Source organism: Miniopterus schreibersii (genome assembly GCF_964146895.1).
Source record: "Miniopterus schreibersii genome assembly, chromosome: 15".
In the NCBI taxonomy this organism is placed as follows: Eukaryota; Metazoa; Chordata; class Mammalia; order Chiroptera; family Miniopteridae; genus Miniopterus; species Miniopterus schreibersii.
The window spans coordinates 20,734,436-20,757,648 of NC_138115.1; the positions used below are offsets into that span (position 1 = coordinate 20,734,436).

Sequence of the window (23,213 nt, forward strand, 5' to 3'; positions counted from 1 at the left end):
ACAAAAATCTGTGAGCATTCTTCAAAAAGGTTAAGAAATAGAGATACCCTAGGATTTGCTTCCTGAGAAAGCAAGAATACACTAGACTCTGTTAATTCTTCTTGGGCCTGGGAAGGTGCCTCCCTTTGACCTATTGGGCCAAGTTGAACACCACCACAAAGCCCACTGTGAGCATACTTGTTTTCTTATAAAGGAAGGACCTGTGATTTCAGTTGAAAATTCAAACATTTTTGCTGCTAAAGATTGAAGCCTAGTTTTATTTGTATTAACTTGACAAAGATGCACACTCAGCTTTGCTTTGGTAAACTCAGTAATTTTTTCCAAAAGAAAATACTTTTTAGAAAGGAAGGCATTAATTAATAATAGGTCTACAAGTCAGATAAGACTTCCTAAAGGAATTTGTGTTTTGGTAGAATAAGGAATGGTAACAAGGAGCTTCCAAACATTGTCCTGTAAATTCGTGTTTTTGTACTGTAATAAGCTAATAGCCAAATAAACGTTCGTTGTAGATCTCCTCAAAGAAAAGATTAGGCAAATACTGTCTCCTTTGAGCAGTTCACCAAAGAAGGGTTGGTAGGAATTCATATAAGTATGTGTGTACAAAGTTTAAAATCTGCTAGAAAAAAAGTAATACTCAGAATCAGGTTTTGAATATTGATACTAGAGCAAATGGAAGCCTAGTGAGTTTCCTTCTTGCTTTAATATACAGATAGGGGAAGAGTTAGAATTTAAACATGAAACAATATTGACTCTTCATAGATTCTTAAGAAATCCTAAATTAATTGAAGAGCCATGGGTCATGTGAATTTTTTTAGAATTCAGAGATGAGCATGAAGACATCATTGCTTATTAGGGGCTTTCTGGTGATTTGGCCCATTAGGTCAAAGAGGGTACCTGTTTAGGTAGAAGTCTTTGTTTCCTTTTTTTTTTTTTTTGTCACCCAAGCATCATCTGATGTATTTACCAAAGTATACATTGTATAGTCCTGTAATGGCTAAATAAATAATGGTTCTTAAGGATATAAGATGAAAGGATCTTGCACAGAAGTATCGTCAGTTGTCTATTATTTGTGGGCAAGAACGTCAGGATTGGTTTCTCTTGAGGCTTCTCTCCTTGCTTTGCAGGTGACTGCCCTCTTGCCTCTTCACATCATCTTTTCTCTGTGTGCATGCATCCTTAACATCTCTTTTTGTGTCCAAATTCTCTTTTCATATAAGGACACTGATCATATTGGATTAGGGCCCACTGAGTGGCCCTAAAAATTTTTTTAATTGAGGTAGGTGTAATTGACATACTGGTTTCAGGTATACAACATAATGATTCAGTATGTATACATTATGAAATGATCACAGTAGTCTAGTTAACATTCTTCACCTTGGTTACCAAAAATATTTTTCTTGTGATGAAAACTTTTTAAGATCTAATCTCAGCAACTTTCAAATATGCAATACAGTGTTATTAACTATAGTCACCATGCTGTATGTTGTATTCCCATGACTTGTTTACTTTATAACTGGAAGTTTCTACCTTTTGATCCCCTCCCCCAATTTCTCCTACCCCAGCCACCCCCAAATTTTTACACTTTAAAAAAACTATCCTTTTCCTCCAAAAGATTGGGAACCACTACTCTAAAGTTATTAATGGTGGTCTACAAGAGATTTGTCATAACCTGGGGTATAGGATTTTTTTTTTAAGATGTCTTAGTTTTTATATTGCTTACTAAGTACTTGGTTACCAAATACTGGAAAATGAAATACAATATTCAAAAACAGTAAGATTCAGCATTTAGAAATATTTTACTCAGGAAAATAAGTTCGTAAATAGGTTTCTTAACAAAAAGGGAAAATAACAGGTAAATCCTAAGACACTTACTGTTTTACTCTACTTTATTCAGTGCTAGAATTCTGGGCTTTATTTAGGGTCAAACTCTGATATGACAGGAAACCCCACAGAGGTGATTAAAGGAGAATAAAATCACTGGGAAAATTTAGCATAGTATATGATTTTGATTATTTTTTGCATAAGGATTTGGAGCAGCCAGTTGTATTCATTAACTAAAAAGTACTATTTTGTCAGTGTCCTGGGGCTAATTTATAAGTATTAATTAATTAATGAGAATTTTGGCCTAAATACAGCTGAAATGTTTACTTAAACTGGATCAAGGATGAGCATCCATGTCAGGGCTTTTAAATCATTTTTTATATTAAAGATCTCCAGAGAAAAGTTTTGCAGTATTTTGATGTTTTGTATGATGGGAACTCTTGAAGTTCTTGGGTCTCATAACAAACCACCATAGACGTTCATCCTCCAGGGAAAAAATGTACTTATCATTCCAAAGATTTCATTTTGCTCAGTAACCTACTATATGAGTAAACATAGGCTAGTTTTATGCATAGGCTAAACACTGTACAGGGGTGGGCAAAAGGAGAGTTATTGATGGCAGTAAAGAACTCTGTGTCAAAGTGTCCTCGAATATAGCAAGTAGACTACAAGAATATGTAAATAATGAAGACCAGCAATTTGAGCATTTATGAGATTGTACATAAATGCATTGTGCCATTATGACATTCTCTTGAGTTTAATAAAGCTATTGTAATAATCATAACCTGCATGTCTTCCCATACAAACAACTGTAAACCTACTTTTGCCCACCCATGTATGTCAGTGTTTTGTTTTTAGTTGATGTCTTTCATTACTGTTACTTTTTAAATTTCAAATTATTCTAAATTTAATTCTGTTGTTAAACAATATAGCTTCTGGTGAGTGGTTTGGTAATAGAATGTTGTAGTGGTTTATATTTGCATTGACATTAATTTGTGCCTATTTTTCACTAATTGAACCTTAAGATGCATGTGCTTTTTGGTACACATTGGAATCATCCATATACATCCCAAATGTTTTTGTTCTGCGATGCTCACCTTTATTACTGAGTTATTTTTTAACTGGAAAATGTGCCTCATTCAAATAGGATGAACCTTTTTACACTGTTATCATTCTAAGACTCCCCTAGCATGCTAAGAAGATGCTCACTAAAAATGACACCAGCTGTTTACTACCTGAAATATGAGCTTTTGGTTCTATGATGTGATCTGTCCTTATCTTTAATGCACAGGTTTAATAGAATATCATACTCTACCTGCTTTGGAGTGTTTCTCCTGTGCTTTATCTATTTTTATTTATTGACATATAGCATACATAGGACTGCTGTGTCACAGCTGTGGGTCATGGGTGTACTTACAGTTAGCTCTGCTATATAAGGAAATACTTGCATTCCCAAGAACACAAGAAATTTTATCGTCATCAAACTCATGTCTAAAAAGTAATTGCTTCCAATGATTTTTTTTCTTAAAAAATGTTTGAGCCCTAGCCGGTGTGTCTCCATGGTTAGAGCATCTTCCAGCACACCAAAGAGTCTTGGGTTGCTCCCTTGGGTCACCCACTCCCACTCCTGCTCCCACTCTTCCACGCTCTCTAAAAATCAGTGGAAAAAATATCCTCAGGTGAGGGTCAACAAAACAAAAAAGATTCAGACATTTTTTTTATAACCATAAGCATATAATTGTAAACTGTAAACATGCGGCATTAACCTCTTTTTTCATCTTAAATTTTGCAAAAGAATAATGGCCTTTCTTTTCCTATCACCACCACCTATCATTATAAGTAAACCAGTCACCCATTTTTATGATAAAAAAGGAACAGTGTCACTCAGCAGTTGTGATATGAACAACCAATATTTCTGAAATTTGCTGTAATGTAATCCTGTGGAAGAAGAGAAGTTACAAATAAAATAGGCTTGAGTTGATTGTTGATTAAAGCTGGGTAGGGTCCATGAGTTAATTACAGGGTTTTTGTATTTGTTTGAAAATTTTTCACAATAGTTTTTTTAAAGATGCAAAAATAGCATATCATACAGGATAAATAAATAGTGTGAACAAATTTTTGAAGAAGAAACCATTTAATAGCTAATTAACAAGGAAAGTCGTATTCCATTCAGACAAAGGAGTTTGAACTAACCCAGTAGGCATTAGGGAGCCAATATAGATTTCTGATAGTAGAGAAGTTCTATTTCAGAAAAGTAAATGTCATGGAAGAATGAAGAATAGATTGGAGGATTGAGATCTCAGGGTGAGGGAGAACAGTTCATTGCTATAATGCAACCATGAAATCTTCAAGTATGTAGTGTTGGTGAATGAATGGATAAAAGATCGTGAATGGATGGGTAAAAAATCGTATGTGAAACATTTTAAAGGGGAAAGAATGGCTCTGCATCTAGGCTCTTAGTCAAGTGCTAGTCCCAGCACAGCGAAAAGGAGAGGCTTTTGCCTCATTTCTACAGGACTTATATTTGGAACATGTTTTCATCTAGTTTCATCATGGAATATACCAGATGAATTTGTAGCTACGATACAAATTTAGTCAATATTTTGGCTCTGTCTTTTAGAAAATCAGTATTGACAATCCTCTTACAATTTCAGTTTTTTCTTTTTCCAAGAGTAATTAAAAATCAAGGCATCATTTTACACTACTGAGGCACAACTGCTTAGAACAGTTTTGATAACCTGTTTGAAACCAAAAAGCTCAGATCATCTAGGTTACTTGATTTTTCGGTCAGAACCATACAGGTGCTATAGATGGCTAGCATAATTTGTTCTTAATTACTGGAAGAAGAAATTTAGAGCTTAGTGCATGCTACTAAAAGAATTAAATGTTGTCCTGGTCGGTGGTGCTCAGTGGTTTCAGTGTCAGCCCCTACACCCAAAGCGTCTTGGGTTTGACTCCCAGTGAAGGATAGGTACTTGGGTTGCAGGTTTGATACCCAGCGGTGGAGCATGTGCCGGAGGCAACCAATCAGTGTATTTCTCTCAGATCATGTTTTTCTCTCTCCGCCTCCCTCCCTCCCTTCCACTCTCTCTAAAAATCAATGGAAAAAATATCCTTGGGTGAGGATTCTCAAAAACAAACAAAAAAGAATTAAATGTTATCTCGTGGGACAACTGTAAGAAAATACTTTGGTTCTGAAACAGTGCTTTATCTAGGTTTTATTTTGAAGATCCCAGCCCAAATTTAGTGACAGAGCAACTGAGATTTCCTATTTATAGAATATTAGAGGACAACAGCATATCAATCAAATCCATAGTCTTAAAAGTGTATCACAGAATTGGTGAGAATTTAGTTTTAAAAGTTATGAGAAAATGTAGGCTTCCCACTATGTTTGTGGAAGTGTAAAATGGTTTTTACTTTCTGGGAGGTGGTTCGGCATCACTAATAAATACGCTCATGCCATTCTAGCAGTTCCACACTTAGGAATGTGTCCTAAGGAAATGGTTGTGCACATGTATAAACAAAGGCATATGTACATACCATTCAGTGCAGCATTGCATATGTAGTGGAAAACTAGCAACAATCTAAACATCCACCTGCAGAAGACTGACTTAAATTATAGTAGATCCTTGGGATAGAATACTGTGCCATCATTTAAAGAAGTTAAGTTTGTACATCTCCTTTTCATATAGAAATAGTTCTAAAACTTACTGCTAAATGAACAAAGCAGATTATAGAACAGTAGCATTGTTTCTTTATCTTTGGAATATCTTTGGGAAATGGAATTGTAAGAATTATATTTGCATAATTTTTGCAAGCATTTTTTAAATAATAAAAATACTGATACAGCTATTGGAGGTGTGGGGAATCCTATTGTGCATATCAGAATTATTAAGCTTCAAATTCCTTTACTGCTGTATACTTAAATACCTGGTCTTCCAAATAATCACAGAACATGTATGGTCAGGTTCTGTTCATCTGTGTTTTGCAGGTTCTTGCTGTCCATTGTCCTTCACTCTTAATAGAATTTTTCATGAGACCAGTCAGTAAGTTTTGTCTAAACAGTTTGTTGTTGTTTGTTTTTTGTTTTGTTTTTTAAATATACCTTTATTGATTTCAGAGAGAGGAAAGGAGAGGGGAGAGAGAGATAGAAACGCCAATGATGAGAGAGTCATTGGCTGCCTCCTGCACACCTCCTACTGGGGATCGAGCCCGCAACCTGGGCATGTGCCCTGACCGGGAATCGAACCCCAATCACCTGGATCCCAGGTGGATGCTCAACCACTGAGCCATGGCCGGCCGGGCTATCTAAACAGTTTAAGAGATTTATAAAAGAATGTGTTTCCATAAGAGACTCCTCTGTCACTGGTAAATGAGGGAATGGTTTGGGGGTTTTCTTTCTTTGAGGGGAGGGTGGTATTTTCCCTTCAGAATGACTCATTAAATGTAAAGGCACACTTTAGGAATTTTTTTTTCATTCATGGTTGTGAAAATGCAATACTTGGAACATGGGTAAACCTAAAGAGTTTTTAAATTGCTTCCCCTTTCTTTGGATAAGAGAAACATCTTAAAATAGCATGTAACATAGCTTTTATATATAGTAGTTACTTCATGTTTGTTGAATGAATGAAGAAAAAGTGGCAAATCTAGGTAATATAAATTCCAAGAGAGTCAGGAATTTAAATCTGTACTTGTTTGTCTAACATAGCACCAATAATTGCTGCTTAATTTTAGAGGTTTTTTTTTTTTTTTTTTAATTCAGATGTTGCTCTCTAAAGTATTAGTTACTTTAATAAATAGAAGCTATACATTAAATCCTAATTTTTTTTCTGAATTCTCCACCACTGTATGTATATGCCTTCTTACAGTTAATATATTTTTAGTCTGTTTCTTCATCTATAAAATAATGAATTAGATTTCAATCCTAAAACTAAATTTTTTATCAACTGGAGAAATTTTACCTAAACTACAGAAAGTATAACAGATAATGCCTTATAAATTTATAGAACCAACTTCTGGAGTAAGTAAACCTGGTTCCCATTTCAGTGTTTGAAAATGAAAAAGGTTTGGACAGAGGAGGCAAACGTAGAGGTATGAGAGGTTCTTTTCCTATCTGGTCTGGTACATGTTTCTAAAGCATGTGCTAAGACTCCAAACATAGTAGGACAGAACCTTCATAAAGTCTTGAGAATATCACCCTTTAAAGAGGTAAATCAGCCCTGGCCAGTTTGCTCAGTGGTTAGAGCTTCCGGCCTGCAGACTGAAGGGTCACAGGTTCGATTCTGGTCAAGGGCACCTACCTCGGTTGCAGGCTTGATCCCCAGTCCCGGTTGTGGTGCGTGCAGGAGGCAGCCAATCGACATGGATGTTTCTTTGTCTCTCCCCCTCCCTTCCATTCTCTCTAAAAAAATCAATGGAAAAAATATCCTCAGGTGAGGATTAACCAAAAAAAAAAGGTAAATCAAAGTTCATGTTGTCTTTATTTGATACTTAGAAGCCTAAAATTTTTCTAATTGATTCTTATTAAAAATAGTCTGGTCCAGCCAGTGTGGCTCAGTGATTGAGTGTCGACCCATGAACCAGGAGATTGCTGTTGAATTCCCTGGCAGAACACATGCTGGGGTTGTGGGCTCAATCCCCAGTAGAGGGCATACAGGAAGCAGCCAATCAATGACTCTCGCATCATTGATGTTTCTATCTCGCCCTCTCCCTTCTTCTCTCTGAAATCAATAAAAACATTTTAAAATTTTTTAAAAAGAATAGTCTGTATCCTTGGTTAGTTTAGCAGTAAATACTTATTTATCATTGTTAAATGAGTTATAAGTAAATTATTTTTCTATAATGTCAACCTAAAAATTTAAAATTGTAGTATGTATTTAGTTTCATTATTTATGGCATGTACTCTTATCCTACCACCACTCCCCCCTCCCCTCCAAGTACAACTAAGTAAGTATGTCTTTGCCTCCATAATATTGCCATTAATGAAATTTTTCATGATGAAAGAAGTTTTTACTATGGACTAAAATGGGATTTTTTTAAAACTGTGTTTTAATTGCCTCCTATTCTAGTCGTTGGTTTGTTGTACCAAGCCCAGTAGTCCCTAGAAGGTGTATAAATTTAGGCAAAGTGCCAAGGGATAAACAAGTGTTGCAGGAGAAGAGGTGGGAGAAAAGGAAAACTTTAGTCTCTTAATTGTTTACCCCAATGTCTCTTTTCTTTTTTCTCTTCAGCGCTGAACTTCTCTTAGACTCTTTGTCTGCATTAACTTGCTTCAGATTATAAGCCTAACTTAGAATTTATACTATCCCAATTATACGAACTTTTCACTGGATTTATTTTTTCTAATGTTTATCACTTCTCTCTCCCATACTGTTTTGTTCTGGGTTTTTTTCATGTTTTTCATTTATTGCCTTCTCACATTATTTACTGTAGCAAGATTGAAATACACATTGTTGAGAATGAGTGAAAGTCATTTTTAGCCACATTCATGTTGTTAGTAGCAGCTTCTCTTTCTTCACATATATTTAAAGATTCCAAAGAGCCATTTATTTGCTACAAACCCTGGTCAGCAGGACAGGTATTATTCTTTCTGTTATACAGATAAGAAAACTGAGACTTGAGATATTGCATGAATTGCATAAGTGAGTGCCAGGATTCATAGAAATTTGGAGCAGGAAAAAGCCTAATGAAAATTTTACTTTGAAGAATTTAAGATTCATCTATAAAATGTTATTTTTCTGAGATCACCAAACTAATTAAGTTGCAGGCTACAACTCAAATTTTCTAACCCCTAATATAATTTTTTCTTTTCCCAAGGTAAAAAGCTATGTTACAGTACAACGGCAGTGTTTTGCCTCAGTATTTTAATTTGGATTGCAGACAGAAGATAAGCATATAATGCAGCTGCCACATTAGTTCTAAAACTTGTTGGTCATGTAAATAAAATACATTCGTATATTTATTGCATTTTTTTCTGTGATTTAAAAATTAAGCTGAGGGTAATAATCATACCAAAAAACCTTCTAGTATTCTTTCCCCATCTGCTTTTTATCATTTTGTAAAGTCATTCAAAAGAAGGAAATTATAGAAGTATTTAAGAATAAATTCAATTTACATATATAATAAAATTTAATCCATAAGTTCAGAAATTGAATCTTAAAATTAAGGACTATTTTCTTTTAACCCTAATTGAAAATTTTTCTGACATGTTTTTTTCTTCTCCTTAACCAAGTTAAAGATTTTTTATGGCTTCTGTATATCTGTTATTCTGAATATCAGCTGTTACTTTTCATTATTTAATAGTTTAAATATAGAGATAGGTTGGTCTGAATATATTGATTTCAGGATTTATTTTATTTTATTTTTTTTTAAATATATCTTTATTGATTTCAGAGAGAGGAAAGGAGAGGGAGAGAGAGAGAGAGATAGAAACATCAATGATGAGAGTCATTGATCGAGCCCGCAACCCGGGCATGTGCCCTGACCAGGAATCGAACCCCGATCGCCTGGATCCTAGGTCAATGCTCAACCGCTGAGCCACGCCCTGCCAGGCAGGATATATTTTAGATGCTTGTTTTTAGTGAATCTCAGTTTTGAGAATTATTGCGTAAGGGAAGAAATTTGGTTAATTGTGGCTAGTTGGAGTTTAAAGAACTGAAGTGTGTTGTATGCAGAGTCATTTATTTAGTGAGAAAAAAATCCTCATAATTTTTATAACAATACTATGTGAACAACCTGATACCAAAGCTCTGAAAAAGAAACGAGGCCTAGGAGATGAGTCTAGAGAGGATTTTAAATTTAGGATATTTTTAAGCTAGATAAGTTGTGGCTAATAGGATGAAAATAGTTATTAACCCTTCTGTATGATCTGAAGTAATATTGTTGCCCTTGAGAAAAGTAGGTATTCCTGTATAATAATATTCAATCTACTTTTTATGTCAATCTAAGCAAGAAGAAATTTTCTCTTTCTTTAAAACATGCCTATTTTTAACATAGAGTTTCATGTAATTTCAAAGATGTCTATAAAATACCCCTTTGTGCATGTGCATATTTGTCCTTACTTTAAGTCTCATAATTGGGCCCTAGATTCCAGAGTGATTTTCATATTTAGGAAAGTCATTACTTCCCAAAAGATTTTCTTATGAGAGTGAGGAAAATAACTGTAAAATTTCAATGTAAATACCTTGTTGTTAATATGCTTGGAGAATTATATTCATAGTGAAACTGGTCTCACTGTTCTAGTTAAAATTTAATGATGGATGATAGATGTTGTAAAGCCAAAGGAATTAAAAGACAAGGGACGTTTTGAGAAAATGGTCTGTTCATATATATCTAAATATATATTTACTTACATGTTTTGTTAGAGACCAAAACTGAGGGAAGAGATTTGGCTTTCTGTTGGTTTGTGAAGTTGATCAGAGATTGCTCCTTGGCTGTCTTGCTTTCTGCATAGGCTGTTAACAATTGTTTCTCTGGCAGCAGATCTTGTTCATCAGGATTGCATCATTTCTGGGAGAATGGCCAAGGTCCACAGCCTCAGTACAAAGACTGTCTGAAGCATATGAGGCCTGTTCTCTTTCTAAAACGGCACTCCTCTTCCTGCCAGTCCTCTTCACAGGGTTACTGAAGCAGACTTGTTCTGAATTTCTTTCATTGAATTGGCTGTTTATTGGGCTCTTGTCTCCCAGCTGCTTCCGGCTCACCTGGCTGATGCAATTTCTTTTTCTGAAATCTCTGTTGGAATTATTTTTAAAACACTGTCTTCTGAGAGTGACCAGACAAATTACATGGGCCTTGGCTTTCAGCAAGTCATATATAGAGAAGAGACTGTCAGAATGACAAGTACAAAAACCATTGACCATTTCAGAACACAATTAAAAAGATAGGGGTAATTATAAACTATTTCTGGCATGTTCTATGTAACAGCCTTTCCTAAGAACCTGTATGTAAATGGTTACTACTCAAAAGAGTGCTCAGTACTGGGAGACAGACCAGTTCTGCTTCTGATTCAGAGAACATACTAGTGTTTTTGTGGATTCTGATGGATTGTTCTGGAAATACTTGAATTGAAATGAAATTGAAATTCTGATGCCATTCATTTCCCCCCTACTGTACACCACTCATACTTATTTCTCTTTTGCCTTGTCATTTCTTATTTGTTGCTGCTATAAGTCTACATCTTAGTTTATTTTGTTGTTCCTTTTACTGTTACCTTCATCCATTTATTTTTATAATTCCTAATATGCTCTGTGAATAATTTCTAAAGAATAGTTTATTTTCCAATTTTTAATAAGTTAGAAATTCATAAAATAATATAAAGTACATTTCCTCTCCTTGGTAACTGAAATACCATCAACAGCTCTTTCACATATATGATATATTAACATTTCAGCTGTTAATACCTCATTCTGGCTAATGTTAAATTTCACTTTTTCCCCCCAAAATTCCTAGATCTTGCCTATTTTCCTTTTCTTTTTTGGAGGGTAGAAAGTTGATTAAGGCTTTATTTTTCCATGTGTTTCTATTATGGAGTTGACCACAAATAGAAATGACTCTATTTTGTCAATCTTTTTCTGTAGTAGGACAAGAGGATATAAGTGGGATGGAGTGGGGTGGGGAAAGTAGTAATACGAACTTATTGGATCATGGTAGGTCCTTGTCTGACTAGAGAGTAAATTTAACATTTGATTAAAGAAAAGCCTCTGAATTTGGGAAGGGGTCAGTGGAGAAAAGAAGGAATCCCTTGTGAAATGGGAGAGAATTCTAATTTGAAGGAAAGAAAAGGAATATCCAGTGACATAATAAACTATTTACTACTTAAGTAAAAAATAAAAACATAATTTCCCTTTCCACCCTTTATTTACATCTGATTTTGTGGGAAAATAGGATGTAAAAGTTAAAGAATAAAAAATAGACTACTAAAGCCCCAGCCGGGTGAGTCGGTTGGAGCATCGTCCCATACGCCATAAAGGTTGCAGGTTTGCTTCCTGGTCGGGGCATGCACAAGAGGCAACCAGTCAATGTTTCTCTCTTATTTTGATGTTTCCTCTTTCTGTTACTCTGTCTTACTCTCCTTCCTCTCTCAAATCAATAAACATATCCTCAGGTGAAGATTAAAAAAATAAATAAATAAAAAATATATATATATATCTGTGTGTGTGTGTATATTACTAGGTGGAACATAGGATTGTAAATAACACAGTATACAGAGATGAAACACAGTTGCCATTAAAATATTATTTCTGTAGAATTCTATTCTGTAAGTTCATCAGTGTTATTTCTTTCTATACTAATTTGTGTCTCAACTTTTTCTAGGTCTTCAGAGCTACTGACATAATTTTTTGGGACTTCATATTCAGAGGTCTATAAAAAGGTGACTGAGCCAAATAAATTATTTTAATTTGTTTTAATTTTTATATTTTGATGAATGGTAAAATCATATATTGAGAATAAGAATAATCAAAATTCACTCAACAGATATTTCTCAGAAACCCTGTATGTGCTAGGCACCTGTTCTGGACATGGAACTACAGCAGAGGTTAAAGCACAAAATCCCTGTCCTCCCAGAGTTTATACTCTAGTAGTAAGAGAGGGACAGATTGACAAGTGAGTAAAACATGTCCTGAAATTGTTTCACTCAGAGTCAGTGTTAATTCTTCTCAGTCTCTCTAGGGCACATCTCTGTGTGATGGATTAATAGCTGCTGTAACTACTAGGCTTAGTAAACTATACTAGGAATCTGGTGTCTTAGCTTATAAAACTAGTGTCATTATGATAAGAAAATACTGCATATAGATGATCTATTAAAAGTTCTTTATAGTTAACATTTGAGTAGCTACATTTTGAAGAGTGTTACTTAAGGAAGGAATTATCCTCAGGATTATATGAGAAATTTGGTTTTGTTACCATTTTTTTGAATTAAGAAGCCCCAGTATTGTAAAAGCATTTAGAACAAGATGGCCAAGCTAACCTGTGATTGCTTTCATCAGAAGAGTGGAAGAGCCATGCAAAACTAGACAAATGGAAAGTCTAGCAATTAATGAAAAGAGAAATTCATAGTTAACTAAATATTTCTTAAAGTTATTTCTCAGCTATCAGAATTAACTGCGTTGGGGTTTTATTAAGGAATATTAATTATTCATTTATTTAGGAGGTATTATCTGAAGTAATTTTTCCATCTTTTCTTTTTAGTATATATTTAAAAAATTATTCTGAGAAAAATAACAGCATAGGTTTTTAAGTTGTTTTTTATCTAGAAGCCTACTTTTTTTAAAGGATTATAATGCTGTGACTGAGGATTTTTAATGGTGCCGAGCAACTTCTTTTTGTTCTTTACTGAAAATATAATACATGATTCAGATTCCTGCATTGGTCAGGGAAAGTATAGTTTTTATCAGGCTCTTTTGATTATCAAACCAGGCAGTTTGGGGGCTTTTCAATTTTTCTTCTTTGTAATTCAAATTATACAGTGATTCTAAAATTAAAGAAAGTTGAACCAACAATCCTCAATATTTAATGTTATGCCCTTTGCACTTATTTGATGTGTTCTGTCTTCTGTCATTTGTAGATTTTATTTCAATTTTCCAGAGACTTTAAGACTGTACTGCTTAAATCTTTGGATATATTGTTAGGGAAAGGAAACATTTATGTGTAAGATGGTCTCAAAGGCAGAAGGTTAGATTACTCACTTTTATGAGCTGTGAAGGAGCAATAAATAGATAAGATTTGCCCTTTCATTTTAGTCCCAAGTCTTAGCAACATGTCACCTTCCGTTGAGTAGGAACAGATCTGTTGCCACACCCATATTTGGAAAGTCCTAGATCCATTGGTGAGATCAAGCTCTTGCAAAGTGTAGATGCCAGAGAGGACTGCTCAGTTTATAGCTGTTCTAGCATTCTAAAACAATGACACAAAAGAGGAATATTATCTTTATGCATTCTTAACAGTCTTGGCTTGATTCACTGATCACAATTGGGATTTTTATCTGCATTAATTTGCTTAGAGATGTCAAAATAAGATTCAAGCATCTCAGATTGTCTACCATTTAAAATATCATATACATTTCACACCATGTGATTTTTTTTGGTATAAATAATCTTATTTTATTTATTTGACTTTTCTACCATCTTATTTTATCATGAGTCAGTATATTCATGACACTTTTAAGTCGTGTGTATGTGTGTGTATAGAAATCTTTATTAATCCAGGTCTTTAACATTGACTTTCTTCCCACATAAAATGCTTCTTATTTCATCCTTTTAATGTGTCTTTTTTACAATATAAAACCACTAATGTAAAATCATTCAAAGGAAACTTTTTTCCCTTTTTACCGTACCTCTAAATCTCTTAATCTGCTGTTGTATTTTTATACTTCAGTAGTTTGTGAGTCTTTCTGTTCCCATATTCCATTGGTTATGGTCGCCAAATCAAGGTATCCTCACTGCTTTTCCATACAGAATTTTCTGATATTTATCATGAAACTGTACTCTTCGTGGTTTGTTTTTATTCATATCTAGCGATGGATATTACCTCACAAATATTGTTAAGATAATTGTATCTTCTCCCAAAATCACAGTTAAAATTAAAATGGTTTTTAAAAAGGAATAGAGTGTTCTGTGACGAAGGCAAGAAACATCTGTGTCCAATCAGTTAGAAACAAATTGATCCACTTTATCATATTTCATTTGAAAGAAACAACATTGGCTGCTTGGAAAAACAATTTGTAGCAGGGGTGGGGGTTTAAATGAAGATCTTGAATTATCAAAAATTAAACTAGGATATTTCTATTAATCAGCCTATATCTTTAAAGTTGTTGGTTAGGTCCTAGGCTACTGGACATTTTTGTTTGATGAGCAGTTATAGAATGGGGGAAATGTGCTTATTAGTGAGCTGGGCAGACTGTTACTTTCTCTTTATCTGAAAGGAGGGAATAAAATAGAAAAGAAGAAAAGGCATAACTTTTGCCACCTCATTAATGCATTACATAGTAAACATGGGACAATGTGTAGATCCCTTGTATTTAGCCCTTTAAAGGCCTTATTCAAAAAATGGAAAAATATTTAGTAGCATTTAGGATAAATTTAAAGAACTATCTGGTTACTAGATATTTTCCTTTTCTATGGCAGAATTCCTCATGTCCATAACATGTTGGTTGAGGCTCTACAGCTCACCCCCACTCTCAGAGTGGCCAGTCTCCATTAATTGGACCCCGTGATTTCCACTTTCTGCTGTGTTGGACGTCATGAGCATTGCAATCCCTCTGGGAGTCACCACACCAGATACATCCTACTCAGATATGGCTGCTGGATCAGAGTAAGTGCTACTTCCTAGGTAGTAGGTGAATTACCAGTTTGTGTGGAGACAGCTTTCTTATGGGTATCTAATAATAAATATGTAGTATTTTTTAAACCCAAGCCTAGCCCACTGTAAATGACATTAGACCTTTCCCTATCTCCCATAGAAGCTGGATGGGGGAAAAAAGAGTTAGAAAGGGGAGGGAAAGAATTGGGGAGGGGGGTCTCTAAGTAAATAATGTAATGAAATTTGCAAAGTAGTGACTACATTTTCATTTGTTTTGATGGGTGGGGAAGATTGAAATAAAGTAGATGTCACTACCTGCTTCTGTAGAATTAATGATTATTCTGATGGATGGAGATAAAGAGGAGTTCTCTCCAACTGATTTTCCTTGAAGGCCTCTTCCTATGTACATCTCGTGGTAGAGTAAAGGGGCTGAAACTTTATATGGGCAGGTTACTTAAACCTTCTGACATTTTGGGGTAGAAATTGTGGAAAGATAGTGTCATCTGTTTTTGATAATATTCATTGCCTAGAAAGAGGACCTTCAAAATCAGTGGTACCAAACTTTTTTTTCAGCTAAGAGCAGCTTTAGGAATTCAGAGTTTGTCGAAAAGTCCAATCCCTAAAATAGACTCTCAATTCTTGAAGAATTTAAATGCCAAATGGCAATGAAGGTAGGCCTTTGTTATAAAACTTTATATATTATTCACAGTTTTAAAAATTTTAGCCTTTTGTACCCCTTCTCTTTTAAGTGTCCGAGATTCCCCCTGCTCACAGATTCCCCCTCTTGTCCTTTTACCTCCCTTGTACCCAATCTTCCTTGCTTACAGAAAGGAAGTGGAAGCCCCCTACCTTTCAAGACGAAGTGGCACTACACAAGGATGTGAAAGTCCAGCGAAAGAGACCCAAGGGGCCTAGGGGGCAGCACACCCCCAGAAGCCAAGTCTTTTCCAGGCAGTACCAGGGATTAGGGTCTGGGCTGGAAAAATCCTGGTGTTTTGAATATGTTCAGGTCCAGTTCAGACTCTTGATCCCACAGCCACTTCTTGAGTGAGGTGGGTGTTGCTCTAATTCCCCTGTTTCTCTTGCCATTTTCACAGTCCCTGGGGATTCTTCCCCCTTCAGCAAAGAAAAGCAACTGTACCAGAACTCTGGGTTCAACTGCGTCCCTGATTGATAGTGGTTTTCTTCCTTAAAACTGAGAATATTAGTAAAGAGCATGTATATTTCTTCATAAAGCCACCTAGGATAACTGTTTACTAACTTCCTTGAAGAGGAAGGCTTAAAATGAAGCTACTCTAAGTAGCAGTGTACTATATTCTGGGGTAGTCTAGAGTTTAAAGCAGTTTTGGCCTTATTCCCATATAAAAAGGAAGTTGGGAGGGGGGATTGTGTTTCTTCCAGGGCTTTTTTTCTTTTTCTTTTTTTCCCCTCCCTGTTTTGTTTTTATATTTTTGCATGCCGAAGAGATTTAGTTATGCCAATAGCTGAGGTTTCCAGTTTTATAACTATTTCCCAAGTAAAGTACTTAAATATTCCTGCATTAGTAGGTAACTAGTTGTATAGTGTTAATAGATTTTTATAAAGTTAGCCACTAGCCTCCTATATGGATTGACTAGCAAACTATATAGATAAACAGCATTAACATTTGTGAGAAATTTCAATAAACAGATTAAATCAGTGAGTTTGGGGTAAGTAGATAAGAAAAAGACTGAAAGCAATTATTCTTAAAACTGGTATGTTTCCCAGAGTAAACAGATGACTGCCCATAAATGTTGCTAGGAAGTCCAGAAGTAATTGCAGAAAGAAAAAATACTTCTGGCATAAAAATTTGCCTGCAATGTTTCTATTTTCTGAGACATTTCATTCACAATCTCCAGGCAGATTTTTGATACTGTGGTCATAACTAATTACACAGTTATTTGTTAATATTTCTACAAAGCAAGAGAATGTCAGCAATTAGCTTATGTACCATTCTGTTAAATTATTGATGATATATTTTTATGCTTCATCATGCATATTTTACTGTCATGCATATTCCACTATTCTAGGCACTAGTATGAAGAGTAAATCTGGTATGAAGGGCAAGATAATTCAACCAAAAAAAAGACCTAGATCTATTTATTTGTAGGGAAAAACTCTAGATAGATATAACAATGGAAGCAAAGGTTTTTCTGATTTTACAATCTTGCCGTAAATGAACTTCAGACATTTCCCAAGAGATAGCATTATAGCAGCAGGTTGCATATTGTACTTAGAACACAGTTGATGGAGTGTATCTGTTGTAAGCATGGGTTCTGTGTATGTGTCCAACTGTCATAGTTCAAACATAGGGGAAGAAAGGCTATAGTTACATTTGCGTTAAATGGTTGACTAATAAAGAGATGCAATCCTAGCACTTTTAAGTTTTAGTCTATTTAAAATAAACATAAGAGCTGATATATATGTCAAGGCATATCCTAAGAAATATCCTGTATTTACCTGTCAACATATAACTGTGTATTGAATCAGTAATCAGTATGGAAATTGTAAAGTTTCCTCATCAAAAGATATGAGCTTAAATTTTAGTATTTGGCATGCATAGCAATATATCAAATGCTGTGCTTGACTAGAAAGTACTGTGCAGTGGGATGGCCTTTTAACCTCCAAAACATACATTTTATTTTTATTCCCTAGACTTGCACATGAATTGCATATGTTCATATTTACCCAGTTTGGAGATGGGTAAGATACAACCAACATAGCTACATCTCCATGGCCATCTTTTATTTCATATCACTTTCCTTTTTACCCCTGTCCAAAAAAAAACACACAGCAACAACAAACAAGCCATTCTTAATAAACAGCTGTCATGTTTCACCCTATGTGTTCAGTGGTACAAAATCTCTTATATAAAATATGTACAGCTCTTTGGAATACTTGTTTACCAAGTAAATTAACTGTTACTTTCTCTTGACTGTCCATCATAGAAACTAAATTCTACCTTCATTTTATTAATGCTTGTTTGCCTTTGGTTTCATTCAGGAAACCCCACCTGTTTCCTAATACCTCAGAATTGATTGCCTCTCAGTGAGCCATGTTCAGATCATCTTTTTCTCAAGAATACTGACCTACATTCTTGATGTATTCCCCACAGTTTCCATCTTGCAGACACTCCTTTAAAAATTAAAAGTAATAAAATGCATGCACTTCACTAACAGAGGATACTTTCCTATGTCTAAAGTTCTTCTTCACCTAGAAATTACCTTTGCTGTTATTAATAAGATCCCTTCTCACAGTTTTGGAGCATATGACTGGGTGAGTTGGATATATATATATCAGAATTTTTTTTTTTATCCCTCACTTTTCGGCTGACATTGTGTCATGTTGAACCTCACACCTTATTCCTGCCAAGTAGTACTATATATTGTATGTTTCAAGCAGGAAAAACATACATTACCTGAGGCAAACAGTATGCATTGTTCGATTTCCTAAAAGACCCTTTGATCTCTAAGGCTGAATTATGAGTGGTGTCATTGGAGTTTCTAATTTGTAAGTCTGTTCTGGTTAATTTAAATGACAGATAATCTATTATTCAGCCTGTTATTCAGGTTTGCAGTCATGCATTTGCATTCTTTAATATCTTTCAAAATTCCTCCAAACCTAACCACTTAAAGTTCTTTTTTTACCCTAAAACTTAAATTTTATCCTTTGCCACCTGTGCCTTTTTATTACTAAGTAACGGATTACATTGAATTTCTAAATTTGAACACATTTATAATTCTTTTATATCAATAAATTGTGCCTGAACTGTTTATTTTCCACTCAAGGAGGATACTAAAGGTACTTAACCAAGCTTCTTACTAAGCCTGGTTACTTAAGATCTCATGTAATTTTCTTTAAAGGTAGAATCTTATCCTGGTTTACAAACCATTTAGGCAGAGTGGAGAGAGCACAGGCTTTGGAGTCAGACATTGTTTCAAATCTTGGCTCTGTGTAAACTCACCACCTTAGTTTTACCCTTCTGTAAATATGGGGTGATATTTACCATGTTTAGTAGTTGTAAAGTAAATGAATTAATATATACAAAATACCTAGAAAATAGTGGGAAATTCAAAGTGGTAGTCACTACTGCTCTTTGTCATTAGACTAACAAAACATTATTTTAAAGTTCTGTTGTATTATGCAGCTGTAAAATAATTGTGTCCTTGATATGCTTGCATGTCATTGGTGGATGAGAAGTTATTACTCTAATATTTGAAAGGTGTTTGGGGGTTCATCAAGATGAGAGGTATAAATATAAGATGCCATTGTTTTTACCTGTACTTTCTTCAGGGTATCCTGTCTTGGTAGTGAATGGAAGAGGGCCTGGTCCCTGGGGCAGTGCAGAAGGCACTTTCATCATCTCACTCACTGCAAATGTCATGTGAGGTTTCATGGAAGTATTAAGAGATCCAATTAAGAAGAATAGTTCTGAGTCTAAAGCAGCCCAGAGTGGCTTCTCTAGGGGAAACTCCCTGCTCAGCTGGTACGTTTGTGTTTGTCATTAGGGACACCTTGTATCCCAGGTGCCTGCCTTGAGACATCTGCCTGTACTGGCTTCATGTTACACACAAATCCACATTTAATAACACTCCTAGTGTTATTTATAGGCATAGTTATGTTAATCAGATTTTTTCACTGAGTTCTTTCTTTATTCTAGTAGCTGGTGGTTGTGGAAAGAGGAGGGGTTAGAATGGGAAGTTAAGTCATAGTTTAAGGAAAGATTAGGTGTTATGCTATCATGCGTTGCTTTTCGCCTTTGTGCAGCCCTGAATCTGTGGAGGCTAGTCCAGCAGTTAATGAGAAGAGCGTGTATTCCACTCATAATTATGGGACCACTCAGAGGCATGGGTGTCGAGGACTGCCTTATGCTGTGAGTATGCATTTGTTTCTCTCCAAAGCAGTGATCTTCCTGGAGTGTAATCCATTCTTATACATTGTGACTTTCTTGCAATGTTTATATGCAGCATGACGAAGTTGCCCCTTTTGCACTTCCCTGCCTCCAGCGGACGTCTAGCCCTGCATCATTGTTCTTGTTTTTATGTCCCAGTTGACCTTGGCATTTTGTTTTATCACTTTCCTGGTTGAAGCCAAAAAACGAAGGGTACTACTTTCTTCTTTCTTTCCATATGTACCATACTTTAGGGGAGAGAGGGGCCAGTGTTTGGACACTGTTGATTTAAAAAATCTTATTTTCAGGATCATAATTACGGAGCCCCTCCTCCTCCGACACCTCCTGCTTCTCCCCCTGTCCAGACGATCATCCCTCGTTCTGACCTGAATGGCCTGCCGTCGCCCGTAGAGGAACGCTGTGGAGACAGCCCGAACTCTGAAGGAGAGACTGTTCCTACCTGGTGTCCTTGTGGTCTTTCTCAGGATGGCTTCCTTCTCAACTGTGACAAGTGCAGGTAAGATCATGTTCCATCTAAATTCAAGCCTGGGTTGCTGGGATTAGGGTTTCTTAGTAGGGAAAAGCTCAAAGTATTCTTTCTTGTGTTTGTTAATGTAGATGATTCCTTAGTGCTCCTTGGCTCGAATTCTCTGCACTAGGTGAGAATTGCTGACAACAAGGAATGAGAAATTGATGTTAAAGCTATTGAATTTGATATGAAATTTAATGTCCTGGAAACTTTTGGTAGGTGGGAGGAAGGGGGTAGTGTATGCAGAGACACATCTCCCATGTGTGCAATGATGTTCTGCATGGTGTTGGAAGGACTACTTTAAGTTTATTTTCCCTCTTTAGGGGAATGAGCAGGGGGAAGGTTATTAGACTTCATCGGCGGAAGCAGGACAACATATCAGGTGAGCAGAAGATGGGTTATGCCCATATTTTGACATAATATTTTGTATTTTAAATATTTGTCTCAGCTTCGTCTAATGTTTTCATGATCCCTAGCTGTTTCTATGGAAAAGATTGAAGTCCTCTTAAGACTACCATGTAATCCTCTTAGTGTGAATTAAATGTATCCATAAATGACATTTTAGCCCTGTAGCAATCAAAATATTCCTTGTGAGCACAAAAAATCAGATCCTTTTTCTGTGTTACATATTGAGGCAGTGGAACTTTGGGACTGATTATAAGGGGACAAATATATACAATGTAAAACACAGTTTATATGTTTATTGCCAATGATACAGAAAGAGTCTTGTTTTCAAATGGAAGGTGGGTATTTATGTTGTTCTACAGATAGTTAATAGTAGAAGTAATGACTTATTGGATATGGGGAAAATCTAACAGAATAAGCTGCTTTAATGCGCTTTTGACTCTTTATACATTGTGAACTATGAAATAACACTTTCAGGTGGGGATAGCAGTGCAACAGAAAGCTGGGATGAGGAGCTTTCTCCTTCCACTGTGTTGTATACAGCAACACAGCACACACCTACAAGCATCACCTTAACTGTTAGAAGAACCAAACCCAAGAAGCGGAAAAAGAGTCCAGAAAAGGGTCGTGCAGCACCAAAGACAAAGAAAATCAAGGTATGGAGGGTAAAAGTATCTTAAATAGAAATATATCTAAAATAGCTCAAATTTTGGACCAAGAATGCACGAAAATTCTTTTAAGAAGTTTGATCCAGATGTTTGAAGGGCCACTTTTGCTCTACTTGCAAAAATCGGCTAATCTGTGTTGTGAACATGTAGACCAACCTCTCTTCTGCCACTCCATACCATCACAACTGGCACAAAGTTTCTTCTCCAAGTCCCATCCCAGGTATGAAACCCCAGCCCCACCTGGCACAAGCCCATATGTGCTACAGCCTCCAGCCTAGGCTTCCACAATCCTTACAGTATCTCCCTGCCTCCTCGGCCCAAAGCAGTCTGAGATTCTTGTCCTGGTACATGCCTACTTCATGTGATTGGGTTGATTTATTTCCTTGTTTCAAAAAAATCAGGAAATGTCTCTTGAATGGTCTAGGCTTCCTCAGTGTTGTGGTCACTTTCCTGTATTCTCAACTAAAAAGTCTCCAGGAGAAACCTCTTCTGTTTTGTGTTCTTTCTTCCCCATCACAGCAACTTTGTTGCTCCTAGGTGACTTGTCCATCCCTTGTTTAAGGGGATTGGTCTTTGTTTCCTTCTTAATTTCAAAACTGGTAAATCTGCCACCTTACTTACCATTTTAATTTACTTTTTCTTTTAGTGTCACAGGTGCATATAGGATTTAAGTGGTGCATGCTCTTCCCTGTTAATTACCTAGGTTCACAATGATAAGTACTGGAGTTAGCCACAGAGTTCACTCGCCTTGAGCTACCCCTATTCTTGATAATAGTGCGGGGAATTCAAGTGTATTTGTTACCTAGGGAAAAGGGGACAGACTAGAACACTAGTTCTTGCGTTAGTTTTAGTCTCAGATAGGTATAACTGTCATTCTTGGTACCAAGTTTTGTTTTGTTCTACTTGTTTTCCTCTTTGGGATAGGCATTTCGAGAGGGATCCCGGAAGTCCTTGCGGATGAAGGTAAGGGGTATTCTTCCCTGATGCTGTGTTTTACTTCACTGTGATCTTGCATTTTGGTCAGCTTCTTTCCTGACATTGATGGTCTGGGAATCTTGGATTCTGCTTTTTGTTAGTTTGTAATTGTTGCCATTTGGTTTTCATAGAGCCTTTCTCCAAAGTAGATTTTCTTGGCCATTTTCTGAAATATTTTCTCTTTCTGTAATTAGCCTTCATTTGTTGGTTTTTCATTAGCTGCTTTTCTGGGGGTAAGTGACATTTTGCCAGGTAAAATGAGGGTGATGTGTTCTGTTATTGTGATTGGCCTCAGCCTCAGGACTGAGGTTTTTCTGGTGATATAGGATCTCTACACTAGCACCATGTGGGTTTTAATCACTAGTTGGAAGGATAATTTTCATCAGTAGGAAAGTAGTATTTATTGATAGGAATTACTCTTATTGGTATTACTTATATTTGAACCGTGTCTCCTGGCATATTTACGTGGTGTGGAAGATTCTGATGATGATCATGTGTTTTGTCTCTTCAGTTAACAAATAAAAGAGCTTGTGAGGCATAATTTTTGGATAGCAGTTGGAAAATAGAGAAATTATGTACAATGGACTTTGAGGTACTGGGTGACAAA

The 23,213-nt window shown here is 35.8% G+C and overlaps 1 protein-coding gene across 26 annotated transcripts in view; it reads left to right on the forward strand.

The window, feature by feature from the left end:
- The window catches only part of SETD5 (SET domain containing 5), a 77,228-nt gene that overhangs the window by 18,701 nt on the left and 35,314 nt on the right, over positions 1–23,213 (forward strand). For 4 of the 26 annotated variants that reach the window (XM_081159397.1, XM_081159421.1, XM_081159408.1 and 1 more), the window contains exons 2-9: positions 12,136–12,193; positions 14,946–15,132; positions 19,432–19,624; positions 19,906–20,011; positions 20,338–20,546; positions 20,882–20,940; positions 21,441–21,619; positions 22,556–22,594. In XM_081159397.1, coding sequence (XP_081015523.1) covers positions 19,533–19,624; positions 19,906–20,011; positions 20,338–20,546; positions 20,882–20,940; positions 21,441–21,619; positions 22,556–22,594 — 684 coding nt within the window. In that variant the 5' untranslated portion in view covers positions 12,136–12,193; positions 14,946–15,132; positions 19,432–19,532. Of the gene's footprint in view, positions 1–12,135; positions 12,194–14,945; positions 15,133–15,947; positions 16,173–19,431; positions 19,625–19,905; positions 20,012–20,337; positions 20,547–20,647; positions 20,689–20,881; positions 20,941–21,440; positions 21,620–22,555; positions 22,595–23,213 lie in introns of those variants that run through there. The other 22 variants (XM_081159401.1, XM_081159403.1, XM_081159409.1 and 19 more) reach the window with 13 other exon arrangements.